The sequence below is a fragment of the Homalodisca vitripennis genome, chromosome 4, assembly GCF_021130785.1.
Source record: "Homalodisca vitripennis isolate AUS2020 chromosome 4, UT_GWSS_2.1, whole genome shotgun sequence".
In the NCBI taxonomy this organism is placed as follows: domain Eukaryota; kingdom Metazoa; phylum Arthropoda; class Insecta; order Hemiptera; family Cicadellidae; genus Homalodisca; species Homalodisca vitripennis.
The window spans coordinates 190,580,805-190,597,450 of NC_060210.1; the positions used below are offsets into that span (position 1 = coordinate 190,580,805).

The window sequence follows — 16,646 nt, forward strand, 5'->3', positions numbered from 1 at the left end:
GCATAATTCTTCTGATTTGCACAGTTAATGTTTAGAGAAGAATTATTGGCTAATTTAAAATTTAAAAGTAAAGTAAAAAGTAAAGAATGTCTTATTTTACCAGGCGAAGTTAGGGCTAAGAAGATCTCTCTAACACTTCTGCTTTACTTAAAAATTACTTTAGAATAAAGCTGCTCGATAGGTTTCAGAGCTCACCATTCATTTTGAAACAAAGAGAATATTAGAAAATAACTGCTTTATCTTGTGAGTCCAAACAAGACATGTATGGTTTTTTTAAATTAAGTAGATTTTTATTGACTTCCAGTAATCACTTGATATAAGGTAGATATGCACTATTACAGTCATGCAATTGTCAGCTATTCACATACATGTCAGATAACAAAGGTTACTTCAACTCCAGCACCAGATCAAAATGTGCCTTCTTCTTCTTCTCCATCTTTATCACAATTTAGTGCTCGCTTAAATTATCGCTTTAAAAGTAGATATCACTTATTTGCTCTGTAAGTGCTTTGATTGCCATGGCTGTGACTGTCTTGGAATGTTTTTAAGGCATCTTACATGGTATGATTTGGTTTAGCATCTCCACGTGACTTTCACCATTCATGGTTTCTTTGCAAGTTCATGTCCCATTTTGAATGGTCAATTAGCAGATTACTTCGGTTGGGACGCCCTTACTAGTAACAGTGGAGAAAAATTCTAGAATACTTGCAGAAGGATTGTGGGGTAAATAACTTAAAGATTTTGGACTCAAAGCAAATCCAGCTCTTGAACAGCATCTTTGAATTCTGCTTTGTTCAGAATTCTTGATAAGGATTATGTTCAATTAATGTATGTTGATAAGGGAAAATTGTGACCAGTTGGTCTATGACACAGAATCTGGTGTTTGATTCTGATGAGGGTCAACATTTACCAATTTTTTATGTAGAATAGGTAACAATGAACTTAAAGTAGTCAACTTCATTGTAGTACATGTGTTGAGGGTTTTATGCTGTGAAGGTGACTAAATATAATGTAACTGGTCATTAGGACTGGATCAATCTCAGATGGACAATTTAGAGATTAGTAATGTTGTTTTCACATTACGCTAGATCACGGGATATGACTGCTTCAGAGTTCATAGCCGCTGAGAGGACCCCTGACAAGAGTGCCAAGCGGTGATGTGAACTTCATTAGGTGGAATATGACAACTAGAATCACTAATACTGTGTAGGGTTAAATATTTCCACTTATCCCATGTGGATGTGTAGTGAATTAAAAGAGGGTAGGCCTTGTCACCTGAACCCATTCTGTGTACCCTTTCTCATCAATTTCCCTATGTTCTAATGTTTGTGTTGCCAAAATAATGTGGTAATCGTTGTTTGTTTTTGTGCTTTTTATTTTGCATAATGACACAAAATAACACTTAGAATCATTACAATTTTAGTATCCGTCTGGCGATTATCATATTGCGGTACGTGATAGTTCTCTATTAGAATTGTTAAACAATCAACTGTGGTGCAGTTTCAGTCTCCAAGAAGGCAGTGTTACCAGTAACAAACTGAGGGGAGCGAGGTTGCTGCAGCTCGGCAACTGGTTGGCTCAAAACACTCCCAACCTCATTACTTCCAAGTGAGTTACACAGTATGTCATCTCTAAAAATAGTTTTAACCCTTTTAAGGCCAACACTTTATGACCATCCTAAAAACTTGTGCTGTACCAGCTTCTTTAAACCCTCTGTGAAAAAGTTCACCACTTAAGGATTAAACTAGTTGACAATGGCAATCCTAAATTCCTTGTTATTATCAAATCGTTGTCCACAAAGCCACTTTTTGAATTAGAAAGAAAACAGAGTAGTCTTAATGTGCAAAGTAGATAGTGTACTGAAGATGGTCATAAAGTTACCAATGAAAATCTTCAATCTTCTTGGTCATGACACAAGGACATGAATTTTTGTGAAGGCCAATTATGATGGATAACAGTTTTCCTTGTCATTGAGTTAGGATTGCACATTGCAGTTTGGTCAGTGTTTTGCATTGCAGGTATGTGGTAATTGTACCCAAGTTCCATGAAATGGCCCAAAATGACATCCTTTTTGTTAAAAAAATTAATTAGGTTTGGGTCATGGGTTTGAATCTAATTGTGAAAAGTCTGTTGTTACTTTGTATAATGTGAGTTATTTAAGAGTAAGTTTGGTATTTTATAAAGTTATTATTTTTTTGTAGGTATATTGAAACAGTAAAATGGCAAAAAATTAGCAAATGACCCAATAATTTTACTGACAATGACACTAGCAGTAGGCTAATTTTCTCCTACAAACAGCACAGTAGGAAGACTCAGGAAAATTATTCCAAGATAAATTGGGATTACAAATGGAAAAAACTTATCCTGAAAGCCATGTTGTGTAAAAGCACACATTTTTATTAAGACTGTTGATTTTATAATGGAGAATCAAAGACTACATGCCTGTAATGTCCCAGAATCGAACAATGAGGTGGTCGTGTTTCGAGGCAATCTTGTGGCACTAAGGTCCCTGCCTATCCAGATGAGCTGATCCGGGAACTGGAGGAGTTAGCCTGAACAAAGGTGTCGTACCCCCTCACCCACCCCTCGGAGACGGCAGTAGCAGCCGAGCCAGCAATACCACACACCTGAGACCCTCTCTCACTGCACAATCCCTCCATAGACATCTTGTCCACCCTGGACACCGTGCAAGGTAAGTACAGGCACAGTGTTGTCCCCTCACTCTCCTCCTCTGGAGACGGCAAGCAGCCGAGCCAGCAATAGCCACACCTGAGCCACTCTCACTGCACAATCCCTCCATAGACATCTTGTCCACTCTGGACACCCAGTGCTAGGGTAAGTCCATTTTAGTGTTGTCCCCCTCACTCTCCTCTTGGGAGACGGCAAGCAGCGGCCGAGCCAGCAATTACCACACCCTGAGCCACTCTCACTGCACAATCCCTCCATAGACATCTTGTCCACTCTGGACACCGTGCAAGGTAAGCACATTTAGTGTTGTCCCCCTCACTCTCACCCTCTTGGAGACGGCAAGCAGCCACAAGAGCAGAAATACCACACCTGAGCCACTCTCACTGCAACAATCCCTCCATAGACATCTTGTCCACTCTGGACACCGTGCAAGGTAAGTACATTTAGTGTTGTCCCCCCTCACTCTCCTCCTTGGAGACGGCAAGCAGTCCGAGCCAGCAATACCACACCTGAGCCACTCTCACTGCACAATCCTCCATAGACATCATGTCCACTCTGGACACCGTGCAAGGTAAGTACATCATTTAGTGTTGTCCCCACCTCACTATCCTCCTCTATTGGAGACGGCAAGCAGCCAGAGCACAATACCACACCTGAGCCACTACTCTCACTGTAAACACAATCCCCTCCATAGACATCTTGTCCAATCTGGACACCGTGCACAGGTAAGCACATTTAGTGTTGTCCCCCTCACCACTATCCCCTCCTTGGAGACGGCAAGCAGCCGAGCCAGCATTTACCACATGGAACCTTAGCCACTCTCACTGCACAATCCCTCCATAGACATCTTGTCCACTCTGGACACACCGTGCAAGGTAAGTACATTTAGTGTTGTACCCCCTCACTCCACCCTCCTCGGAGACGGCAAGCAGCCCGAGCCAGCAATACCACACCTGAGCCACTACTCACTGCACAATCCCTCCATAGACATCTTGTCCACTCTGGACACCGTGCAAGGTAAGTACATTTAGTGTTGTCTCCCTCACTCCTCTACCCCCTCGGAGACGGCAAGCAGTCGAGCCCAGCAATACCACACAAGCCTGAGCCACTCTCACTGCACAATCCGCCCATAGACATCTTGTCCACGTCTGGACAACCGGTGCAAGGTAAGTACATTTAGTGTTGTCTCCCTCACTCTCCTACACCCCCTTGGAGACGGCAAGCAGCCAACCCAGCAATACCACACCTGAGCCCACTCTCAACTGCACAATCCCTCCATAGACATCTTGTCCACTCTGGACACGTGCAAGGTAAGTACATTTAGTGTTGTCCCCTCACTCTCCTCCTTGGAGACGGCAAAAAGCCAAGACTGCAACTACCCACACCTGAGCCACTCTCACCTGCCACCAATACTATAGACATCTTGTCCACTCTGGACACCGTGCATAGGTCAAGCTTACTGTTTATATAGTTATCCACTATCTTTGTTAACTAGTAATCAATTTGGTATAATTTTTGTTCAAGAAAGTGGGTATTTTCTTCACTTACCGATCAGAATTCCAAAACTACATGCTGATAGGACAAGAAATAATTTTGTAAATTGAAAAAAATTTTCTTTGCTGGACATTTCATTAAAAATATTTGTATCACACAATTTTTACTTATTTTATTTGTGCGTTTCAAGAAGTTTAGTAATTTTATGACACATATATCAAGGTGTTGATTAAAATAGCAGTACAAGTTTGGACGTGCTGTTAGTTTTTTGACGGCCAAAAAGTTTTTGGTTTACTTTACCGCGAAGAAACAGATATAACAAATTACATGACTTGTATTTTTGGTCCACAAGAAGAACATATTGATTGTTTGGGGTTTTTGATCAAAGGGCAATCCGTTTATCTGTGCGATGTCACTTACATAGATCCTTAGAGAATTGAAAAGTGGTCTATAGGTTCTCGTTCATTGAAGGAATGATTTGTAAATTGATTTTGAGAATCAAAAGAAAGTCTGAGTTGGTCCATGGATAATCTGCTGTTTCAGTTTATTGTTTATTTCTGGACAGTGTAAATTATGAGTTTCTATAGCTTTTTTTCTGTTTTTGTGTTTCAGAGAAAACGGTGCAGGCCATCCTGAATACCTCAGCTGCTGACTTTCAGAACGATGGTAGTAATGTCAACAGGACTGATCCCGCCAGAACGTTGCCTTGCAAGCCATACTACGCAGAATCACAGGAGCAGGATAACCAAAAACAAGTATGTTCAGATTTTCTTGATTTGGTTACAAATTTTAAACTGTAGTGTTTGTCCAAAAAACTATTTTACTTTTTTCTGCAATGAGTGGTTCAGTAAAAAGTGTCCTAAGTTATAGAATAATTCTGTACCCTATATTAAGTGTTTGGGCATAAGATTCGTATTGTTTTGAACATTTTTACATTTGAGTTATCAAACGGGAAACAACAGAGGTCACCTGTTGTGCTTATTACTTTACAGACAATGAAGCAAAAGCGTTTTTTTCTTTTGGACATCTCGAGTGGGCTGAATGTGAACATCCTGACCTGAACTCGAATTGTAACAAAACGTTTTGTACCAAATTTCATTTTTTATTTTTTTTTTTTTTTATATTGTTTGTTCTCACACATTTCCCTAAATGGCTGTGTGTTAGATCTTCAATTCATTATATTTACGTTGCAGATTTTTAGGATGATTTGGTTCTTGATTACCTATCATTTTTTTGTAAGAAAACAATAACTGTACTGTGCCCGATGTTCGTCATTGAAATATTATTGATTTGTACGTGCTTACCAATGATTAATCAGTTGGTTGACTTTTAAACCGCATTTAATTGTAGTCGATTTTCGAATACTGTTTTCAATGGATATCATTTCTAAAAATTTACCACAGTAGCAAAATTTAATTCAATACACTAACAACAATATATTCTTATAATTATTTTTAAAACTAACGCTTAAAATGTGTGCTATATAACCATGGACACTTACTTGTGAATGCCTGAACGCTCTAGTGTGGCTGCGTGTTGCAGGTGACATTCAAGACTCCATCACCGCCACCCCCCGCCGCCACTCATTGCTCCCCCTAACCCCCCTGCTGACTGGCCGTAATAAACAAATATTAAACACTCCCAGGCAACTCCCTATCCTCCTGTGTTCCCTTTCCCCCCACCCACCATCGACAAACAGGAACTTCCACAAGCTCCCCCTCCCCCTGCTCGGGGGACCCCACTGGCTGACGAGCCCCGCAATCCTATACCTTGGTGGAAGCCTCCCAGAGGAAAACCCCTTATAATGGGGCCCCCCCACCTCCGAGGTATCTTGAATATAATATCTATTGTTGCAGTGTAGGCAGTGCAGAGTTTATATCAGTATAGATCAATTTATTGCTTTTCAGTTCAATTACATGATTGCAGCATCTCTCATAAATCAGGATTTCCAGCTATAAACAACATTACCGTAAATGTGGTTGATGAAAACTCTTATATGGTACGTTAACAAAAGATGAAGATAAGCGCATCTTTTACGTTTGTATGATTTATGTTTGTATTTTATTTTGTGAATGAAATGTCACTTGCTATTTGGGGCATAAGAAAATAAAATTCTGATGCAGTCAGTCCATTGACTGTTTTGTGTTTAGGAAAATGGTTTGAAGAGTTTATAAAGAAGAGAATTTTAATAAGATAAAACTTTAGTTTGTAAAACCCCCAACAAAAATAGCACCTATTTTTAAATTCTGAAGATTAAATGATTTCACTCGATTTCATATGTATTTAGTATTTATTTATTTATGGTTAGTTGAAAATTACTGTGGATTAAGAACTATATACTGATTGCGTTGCAAGTTTCGTTTCTTAAAAAAATCGCAACTTTTTGGTGATAAAAACAGAACTTAATTGGACACATATTGAGTTTTGACAAATTAATATGCAATTTATTTTTAAACAAAAATAGTTTGTTGTAAATTAATAGTATTGGTTCACAACTTGATTTTTTTTTATTAAGTTCTTTAACCTTTAAGTGCCAAGTTATTTTTTGAGTGGGTATAAACTGAAAAGTGCCAGGTATTTTTCTAGTGGGTGTACCTAAAAGTGCCAGCCCTTTTTCAGGCATTTTGCAAAGGTTTTAGTAAAAAAATTCACAGTTTGATTATTTCCATAAGCTATCAACATGAATTCATTTTTTATTTTTTTCTGAAAACTGTGTTTAATTAACATTAAAATAACAAAGTTAGCCATAACACTAAATTTAGGAATACCAAAAAATGGACTTACCTAAAAAAAATTCAAAAATATTTTTTAATTTCATTTTTCAACACCAAATTAATATGACCCAAAAAAATTTCATATCCTTTTCTTAGTCCATATCACTGGAAAGTGTATGCAATTGTCTGTAAATCTTGAAAATATATATTGTTATCTTCAATAATGAGTAAGATTATACAGACATTTAAGAAACTATTGTCACATTGTTTTCTGGTAGCTATGGCAACCAAAAAATGTTTACATGTGAGTTTCATAATTTGAAGTTTGATCGGAAGTGTACTATAACAATTTTATTTTGAAAAGAACGATTCTTCACAAACATTTCAATATGATATTATTTAAAAATATTAAAGGTTACAATTTTTTAGTGACTTTTCCCGAACGTCCGGTATAAAATCGGACGTCGGCACTTTTTTCGGCCAATTTTGTCGTACGGTATAAATCAGGACGGTTGGCACTTTTCGGCCAAACTGGGTTGTCGTCCCGAGGTGTAAAATCTGGCACTTGTCACAGTCGTAGAATCGTATACATTTCTCGGCCAACTAAATTTCTCCAACTTTGTCGTGCGGTAACAATCGGATGTAGCACTCAAAAGGGTTAATAAATATGGCATTGTCACAGTGGAGAACTATACAGCATAAAATGTTTTCATTGTTTGAGGACCATGACCCATTCTGAATTATCAAATTTTCTGGAATTTCGAAATAAATACGTAAAAGGACTTCAATAGATAGGTTCAATGTAAAAACTCCAATAAAAAACCTCCATAAATCAGTCATAAGTCATTCTAACAATTATAGAATAGGATGGATACGTTTTACCATTGTTTTAGTTTAATTTAACACGTTCGCTGCTAAAAAAAATCCCTATATAGAGTTCCTTATATGGTGAAATGTTTTTAAATATATTTTTACTTACTTTTGGATGAAATGTGGTAGAAATATATGAAAATCACTCAATAGTCACAAAAACTATCACTCTCTTACCATTTTGGTTTACGGTAACTGTGGTTATCACTAGCTCCTGAGGACACGTCTACCTTGCCCAGCTGAGTAACTCTAGTTTACCAGCTCGCACTAGGGAACACCCTTTTATGGCAGTGGGAATATTCCAATGAATGAAATAACATCGTAGCTATGTGAAGTGTATTTTATTCGTTTTAGAAAAAAACATAAACAATATTTACACATAAATGTGTAAACCAAAATGAATGTAAAGATTTACTATATAGACTATATCTACGCTAACTCACTCAAATTTACTTATTATTTTACAAATATGTGGGGAGTAATTATAAAAAAAATGTATTTAAATGTTTACTTGAAATGATTATAGTTACATAAAAATATTGTAGTATGTAATAAAATAAAATATTCATAAAAATGTGTATGTATATCCTAATCAACCCACACAAAAGTTGTTTATTATTTACAAATACGCCTAGAACTTGGTTATTGTACACCATTTGGTCCCAGGGGAAGATCCATTGTGTTGCACAATCACTTACTACTAAAAAAAAACTTTTACGAATCATTAAAAATAATGAAAAAGTCTAATATGAAAACGAAGTGCATAAAAATGCAGGAAAAGTACCTCCCGAGGAGTGAGAAATGCAGCATTGTGATAACTCGAGTGCTGACCATACACTGACCTCATTTCAGAACAAAGGCTCTGTGGTAACCAGAGTTACCGCCCGCAGCGAACGTGTTAATGTATTTTTTTACAGAAACATTTCTTTAGTAATCTTGAATAAAAATGTTGTCGTACAACTAAACATAAAAAAAAACACCAATTCAAGTGTACAGAAACTATTGGTTCAGTAAAAAAAAAACTTGTGAACACAATATTCAAGGTCAATGCTGTGATACGCACAGGGACAGCGGAGTGACTGTGACTGACTCGACGTATGATTCATGTACAAGTTTTGTTTCTTCCACAGTCCTAAAAACTTGCGAGATGTATTGATGTTTTAAATTAATTTTCACTAAATTTCAACATATATTTATCATCAATGTCAGTAGCAATTCAGCATTATTCTTTTTATAAAGTTACAATCTTGTAATAATGCTTTCTCTTCTATATACTGCACACAGTTTGGTTCATGTATATAGATTTAGTTAAATAAAAATGTACTTAAATTCAAAGTACAAAATTTTAATCTGTTATGGAAATGCACTATTTAAACAACTTCAACGTGATTTTTTAAATAAAAAAAATGGACCCATTTAACAGATTATAAAATTAGTTCTTATATCTAGCGAATCATTTTTATTATTAATAATATACCAAAAATCAAACATATTATTTCAGAGCGCTCCCTTTTGGTTTGAACCAATCACAAGTGATACAGCAAACTCCTTCTAATGACATTTTTGGCAATAACATGAGCTACAAGAATCCGTTCTCGACCATGTTCTCCCAGCCTCCACCACCAACGTTCAACTCCCAGCAACATCCAGAACCCGCTAAATCTCAGGTCAAGTAATACGTAATAGATTACATTCAGATTTTTTAAATTTTAAAATCAAATCTTTTAGCTTTTTGCCATTAATTATGGGTAGGCCTGTTAGTAATAGATTTTATTCCCATTCCAAACGTATGTCTAGTAGATTATAGATTGTGAATTTGATTCCACTTCAATATATGCTTCTTGTAGTGTAGTCTGTGGTATTCCCATGTTCTGTACTTTCATGACCGTATATATATATATATATATATATATATATATATATATATATATATATATATATATATATATGGACGTCCATAGAAAATTCTACTATGTCATTTTTAACATATTATTGATTTGTTTGTATGTAAACAATCAGAATGAACCTATTTACAATAGAAACAATATTTATAGAAATATTGTAGATTTAATCACCTGTTTAGTTTTAAATTTAGTGTAAAACAACACAAAACAAGTGAATATGTAGCTTTCTAAAAACGTTAACATTACTTTTACATTAAAAAAAAAAATATTAACACTATGTTTGTGTTTAGTTTTGTTTTTCTTTCAAGTATTGTTGTTTTGTAGTGAAATATTTTTTAAGTGCTATTTCTCGCAGTGACCTTATCACTTAAAAAACACATTTAAAATAAATAGTAACATTTTCTAATTTACATTAAAATGTAAAGAACACAATGTTGCTGAATAATATTACTTTACAATTATTATAAAATCTTTGAATAAAATACAGCCATAGCTCGACCTATTGCTAAAATATGTAATAGGAAAACACAGAAAATCTGCTACTAATAATAATAATAAAGGTAAACTTCACCAGTTGAGACTAGATTAAAGGAACTCACCTCTGGCCAGGGGCATGAAATTGAAGTATTACTTCTCAGACTTGATAAGTATCGATCAGCATATGACCTCATCACCCAACCAAAGGAGCTACAGAAGTCACTATATGATCACCCTTATGATTTAAAACACTGATATGGTTATTCCCTAGCCTTAACACAAATGTGTTGAGTATATCATGCTCTAAAATGGATACAGCCAAAAGAACTTAGCAGTTAAACCAAAAAAATCCTGACCTAAAAGAAATAAAAGTATGTCCATAGAGCATAAAGCCAAGAGGCTATTTAAAAAAAATGTTTTAATAAAGTTTGAATGTATGTTGGGATTATTTAAGAACTAAAAGTTAAAGAGCCAAATTGTTATTCAGTTACAATTTCTACAGTGTTTTCATAGTTGAAGAAAGCTGTAATAATATTATTGAAATACATAGGAAATAAGATTGGTCATAAATATCCCTTGGGGTACTCCCAAATTAACGTACGCCAATTGTGTGTATCCTTAATAACTTAAGCGCGTAACTTAAGCCAGTTTTAATTGAAAATAATAAAATGCAGTCTGAGAGATAAGAATTAAGATCTGTATCTCATCGGTGAAAGCTGTGCGTCGTAGATGCACGTAATACCTGTGAACATCCTCTTACTGCAATACTGTTAAGTTTCATACTCGTTAACAGAAGTGATTGAACTCTTGCTCTTAACAAAATAATACTGTCAAAGTTCAGTATTTTTTTAACTAAACCTATGGATTGACAACTTATTGACATATGTGTGGTTAAGTTGTCTTAGGCAGAGTTACCAAATAAGCCTTACAACTTACTTAATTTCCTATTTATTAAAAGTACATTTAATATTTGAATTATCTTTTATATTCTTATCTAGAAAAATCTTCAGTCACATCTTACTACACAATGAGATTGTAAGTAAAGGCATAACAACAATCCAATCCAATTATGTTGTTTTATGTGCAGGTGGTGGAATCCCCACAGCCTAGCAACCTGGTGTCCCCCGCTTACTCTCTATTTAGCCCCGCCTGGACCGCCCCTCAGCATCCTCCACCTCCTGTAGCCTCTCTCATGGGCCAGCAGGTATCAATCCATCAATCAAAATATCTTAATTTGTGTAAAATGTACATGACACAAATAATAGTCTTAATAAATTAATATATCTAAATATTTCACTTCAACAAATGTAAAAAGAGAAAGAATCTTTTTATTGAGCTCATTACATTATAAGATTATGTTAAATAACAATTTAACAACTAATTAAAAATAAAATAATATCAATCAAACATTTATATTAAGACGCAATAAAAAAGTCATTCGCTAAATAATTTTGGTGTTTTAAATCAATTGTTTTAATGTAATTTCAAACTCCTTATTGTTTTGTTCATATATATTAACATTTGCTAGTGCATTTAAAAATGTTGATCCAGTATTTTAGTGACTTGCTCTATATTGTTCAATCAGTATTTTCAACTTAAAGCAGAATGAGACACTTAACCATCAATCAACCAATCAAATTTTACAAGGGCTATCCAGAAAGTAAATTACGTTTTGCTCTGAAGCCGCTAGGGGCGGACTATTGTGGCCATTTTGATGTCAGGGCATTTCTCTGTTCAGTGGCAATCCAGCCATGCTAGTGAGATGTTACTGTCGCTCATTGTTGTTTTACAATAGTAGTTTAAAATGTGTGACGCAACTGGAAATCCCAGTTGTGAAGTGCGGTTGTAAAAATGGTCGGTAATAACGGTTTTTGTTGGCTAAACACAATAAACCAATTGAGATTTATTGCCAACTCAGAAGTTTATGGAAACAATGTGATTACTGAAGGTAGAGAGTGACAGTGGTGTATTAGATTTTAAAATGGCCAAACTAAAGTGTATGGTGACGAACGAGGTGGACGGCCAAGCATTGTGACTGATGAAAGTCGATGATAAGATTAAAGAAGAACACAGATTCACAATAACAGAACACTGACTTAGTTTTTCTCAAATTTCAAGGAGTTTGTTTTACAAAATTGTTACACAGATTTAGATAACCATAAATGTTGTGCAAGATGGGTACCGCAAAATCTAAGGTGCCGGTTGAAGTCTCAGGCGACAGAATTTTATAATTCAAGAATTTCATAACTAGTTTATCGCTATGATAAATCCCTAAATTTTTATGGTGACTGTTGAAAAAATAGTATTTTAGTGTCATTTTCAAATGTATATAATACAATTTTTCCCTGTACTTTGTTTTTGTTTACGTGAACTCGTAATCAACCTTCTGGGTAGCCCTCATATATTTCATTCAATACCGAAGGATTGAAATGACCACTTTCTTGATACTTAATAATAACTATATTAAGTGTAATAAATTGTTTATTCTAACAGAAGCATAAATGCAATCAATTTCAATTGGCATTGAATTTAGTTGTTAATAAAAAAGTACATGTTTATTAAATCAGAAAATTATCTGTCAAAAAGTTATGTTCTTGAAGTTGTCAATTTTAAAATAGCTCTATACCATAGATCAAAGTCAGCATCAGCTGAGTGAAGGGCTCACACCACACTCAGACGCACTTTGAACTCCTGTGGCAACCGCTTGGATGTCGGGTTCTGTCTTGCTAGCTAGTTTGTAACATTCACGTTTGTTCCAGTCACTGTGGTTTGGACCGGGTCCGTCGCCGTTGGAACGGTTGCTAGAACAGCAGAAGCAGCTGAGGAAGGGGCCCACGCCACATTCAGACGCTACTTGAACTTCTGTGGCAACCGCTTGGATGTCGGGTTCTGTCTTGCTAGCTAGTGGTGTCAGTCGTGGCCACCCGTTTTGATTTCACCATCAGCATATCATTAAAAAGACAAAAGAAGTATTCTGTTCATGATGTCAGATATCAGTTTTTGCTTTTCACGTAAATCACTGGTATTACTTCTTCCATGTAGAGGAAGAGTGGTCCTGACATGTTGTGTTAAATTCTGTGTTAAAATTTTATTTTTATATTTCAGACTTCTGTGATTAACTTGTTATAAATGAATATTTGCATCTGGTTTGTGCTTTAACTGCACTCTCTATCTTATTTATGTTCTGTTCACTAGTACGATTGTTTTACCAAAAGAAACTGTTTGCAATAAATAATGATGTACTTTTAATGTAATAAGTACTGATTTCAATTTATTGTTTTTTGTTTTGTTTTATCTATTACTATGTTGGTATTTTTAAAATAAGGTACACTCAATTGTTACATTTGTTCATATCAAACTACTAAAAACTACAATAGTTCCAGTTACAGTTGTAGTTCAAATAAAAATGTTGTTAAAGTTCATTTATTTTGTCTTGTATCGGTAAGGTATCAAGTAACGTGAAATTAAGTATGTGGCTGTTAAAAATATAAAGAGAAAAACACCTGTCTGATTATACAATCAGACATCTCACTCTATAGCTTGTGGTAAAACAAAATTAGAAACATCTAGGCAATTTAGTTATTTTTTAATCTTAAAAAGGGAGAACTTGTTGATTAAAATAGTTTACCTTGTCAAGTTAATGGATATTATTTCACTGGGTAATATTTTTGAAGGGGAAAATTTAAAAAGAAAATAAAAAATTTGGGTCTTTTATACCAGCGCACTGCATAGGTTTTAGTCGTATCAAAGATGTAATCTGAGGGGAAGTATATTATACTGCTGTTGACACAGCTATCAATAATGGTGTGCACAATTTGTCTTCTGTCCTTCATTTAATTTTAATAAATACCCATAATATCGTACTATATAATACTATAAGTAACCCAGTGAATAATCATTACTACTAACTGAAACTAGTTACTATAAAATTAAAAAAAGATATTTTATTCAAAAAACAGATGTTTTTGAACAAAATAAACGTATTTTTGATGTGACATATCTTGTATTACACTGAATTTTATTACCATGCTCCTTAATCCTTTGAGGTCTCAATAAAAATTGCTTCGACTGTCCTCAGGTCGTATTTAATTTCTGTTAGTTTACAGTTCTTTGACAATACACAAATGCAAGTTTTAAATCCCTTTTTCTGCAACTTTTGTATTTTTTTCTTTTTATATATCAATGTAAATAACCTAAAAAGAATGTTTACATTATTATATAGTATTTTTTTATAACTTTAAGTAACATTTAAAAAATATAAAAAAGAAGTATAAAAATATAAAAACATAATGTTTATTTTTTTATACATATGTAATAAACCAAAATTACATGAATACAGGTGAAAAGGCACTAGGATCTCATCAGATACATGTTATTCATTATATAATACTATATATATATATTATTATATATATTAATAATTTTGCCTTAGTCCAGCCCTAGGCCTACATTGGGCAACATGTCTAGCTCTTCCTCTTAGTCTACTAGTTTGTAGCCTAGGCCTAACTCTATTATTTGCATCTCCTTGTCCTACTTCTATCACATTATCCACGAATTGATCAAATTCTTCCCCATCATTACCTAGTTTCCAATCTAAACACATCACTTTCGTCGTCTAGGTTACAGGCGACTAGGTTACCGTCATTTACCACAATGTTTTTCAGAAGAATTTTCACTATGATTCAACTAACAATCACTATCACGGTCTTCTTCAATAATCTGTTTTTCATTTTGGATACTAATTTCACTAAAAAATACTATCACAATCATCTAATTCATCTAATATTTCGTCATCGTCAGTAAAACTTGTACTTGGACCAGCCATATTTGTAAACACGGCGCAAGTGCAGACGTCAGTTGTCTTCTATTTTCACTTTCAATGCCTCCTAAATCGTGAATAAAGATCGTCGTAGCATTCACGTAACCAAAATAGAAGTACAAAGTACCGAATAACTCAAATACCAAACAGCAATAGGTTAGAAATGGACAAACAAGCAGTGACATTATCCGGTCGACCTATTGTCGACATGCGAGCGTTCAGCGAAACTGCCGCGGTCGACTTATAGTCGACGACCGACCGCAAAGGGTTAATCCTTTGCAAGCTACAATGGCAAAAAACTGTCCCGTTTTTTATTGATAAGAAAGTGTCATTGCTTACACAAAAATAAAGTTGAAACCTTAGTAACTGGCCACAATGTGGCTATACAGTTGTAGAACTGTGGGGTTCTCGAGTTATCCAGAACATTGATTGAATAAGAGGAAACACTATAAATGACACAAGTTTTATATTTCTTGCAACCTAAGAATGTTCAGAGCGGCAAATCACCAACCGAAAATATTGAGGTGCAAGGGTAGATCGATAGGTCTAGTCTACTGTGGGAGATGACTGTTGGAGTTGGTGGGGTTCCCAAAGTGTTAAGGGCTGTTGCTAGTCTAGACATAAGGGCACAAGGACGTGCCCCCCTGACTGCTTTGACTGGAGAGGCAGGTTCAAAGCTGACTTCCCCTTCTCCAAGGAGACAAGACTGAGATTAATGCCCAAAATCCATTCTCATGGCAGGGTGGATTTAAGCATAGGCGAAATAGACGCGCACATAGAGACCTGCGCCACAATTGCAATTACAAAATAATGTCACAGGTCATGTTTTATTATTGTAGATAGTACGTTGTACATATGATACAAGACCATGATTGTAAATGTAGTATATGGTGACATTGGCAGCAGAGCAGTGTGCGTTTGAAGTATCTCTCACCGGTGCGAGGAGCTTGCAGCGTTGTCTCACCTGCGTGAGTGCGAGCAAGGGTTTATGTTGGTTCTTGCGCTCGTTTTAGAAGAAGAAAACAGTTCAGCAGCATGGATACCTTGCGCTGGACATTTATTGAATTTGGTACTTACAACAAGCTGCTGCCGGTCGTTGCCTTAATGCTGTAAGCTTTTACGACTTTTTGGAAGAGATGTATATTTTACTGCCTCAACCACAGATACCAGACTCTTGAGTTCTTAAAATAAGCAGGAACTGAAAAAACTAAAAAGGTCGAGGACAACAAGATTGTCATGTCAAAATATTAACAGTAGTGAAATGTAAATTTAGCTCCTATTGACTGAGTACAAGCTCTGGAAGTTGACCTAACCCCATCTGATACGTTCCAGACCCAGAGCTTCATTACAGTCCTAGATGAACTTGAAGGTGCATTGACAAAGAGGCTTTAACATACGAATGTCAATACAAGGTTTGGGTTCCTTAAAACAAATTACACACACACACATGCTCTTTAATGATGAGGTGTTATCAGTAAGCAAAACGTTAGTAGACAGCTACAACGAAGATCTAGAGAAACAATTGGGCAGCAAAGTTTTACAACTCAAGAATTTTTCCAGCCAGTTTCAAAATGAATGTGAGAAAAGTGTAAAGCATGTTAGTAAAGAAAGGTGGATATATTAACTTATGTTGGGAGAAAACATAACAGATTGCTTCCCTAATGTAGAAGTGGCGTTAAG

General features: G+C 35.4%; 1 protein-coding gene across 1 annotated transcript in view; it reads left to right on the plus strand.

Moving 5' to 3' along the window:
- Window positions 1–14,144, plus strand: part of LOC124361343 (protein SMG7-like) — a 34,201-nt gene extending 20,057 nt beyond the window's left edge. The window contains exons 11-18 of the mRNA XM_046815393.1: window positions 1,501–1,608; window positions 2,851–2,978; window positions 3,532–3,705; window positions 4,795–4,937; window positions 5,828–6,008; window positions 9,261–9,433; window positions 11,235–11,351; window positions 12,907–14,144. Coding sequence (XP_046671349.1) covers window positions 1,501–1,608; window positions 2,851–2,978; window positions 3,532–3,705; window positions 4,795–4,937; window positions 5,828–6,008; window positions 9,261–9,433; window positions 11,235–11,351; window positions 12,907–13,005 — 1,123 coding nt within the window. The 3' untranslated portion in view covers window positions 13,006–14,144. The remainder of the gene's footprint in view (window positions 1–1,500; window positions 1,609–2,850; window positions 2,979–3,531; window positions 3,706–4,794; window positions 4,938–5,827; window positions 6,009–9,260; window positions 9,434–11,234; window positions 11,352–12,906) is intronic.
- Window positions 14,145–16,646: the final 2,502 nt, after the last annotated feature.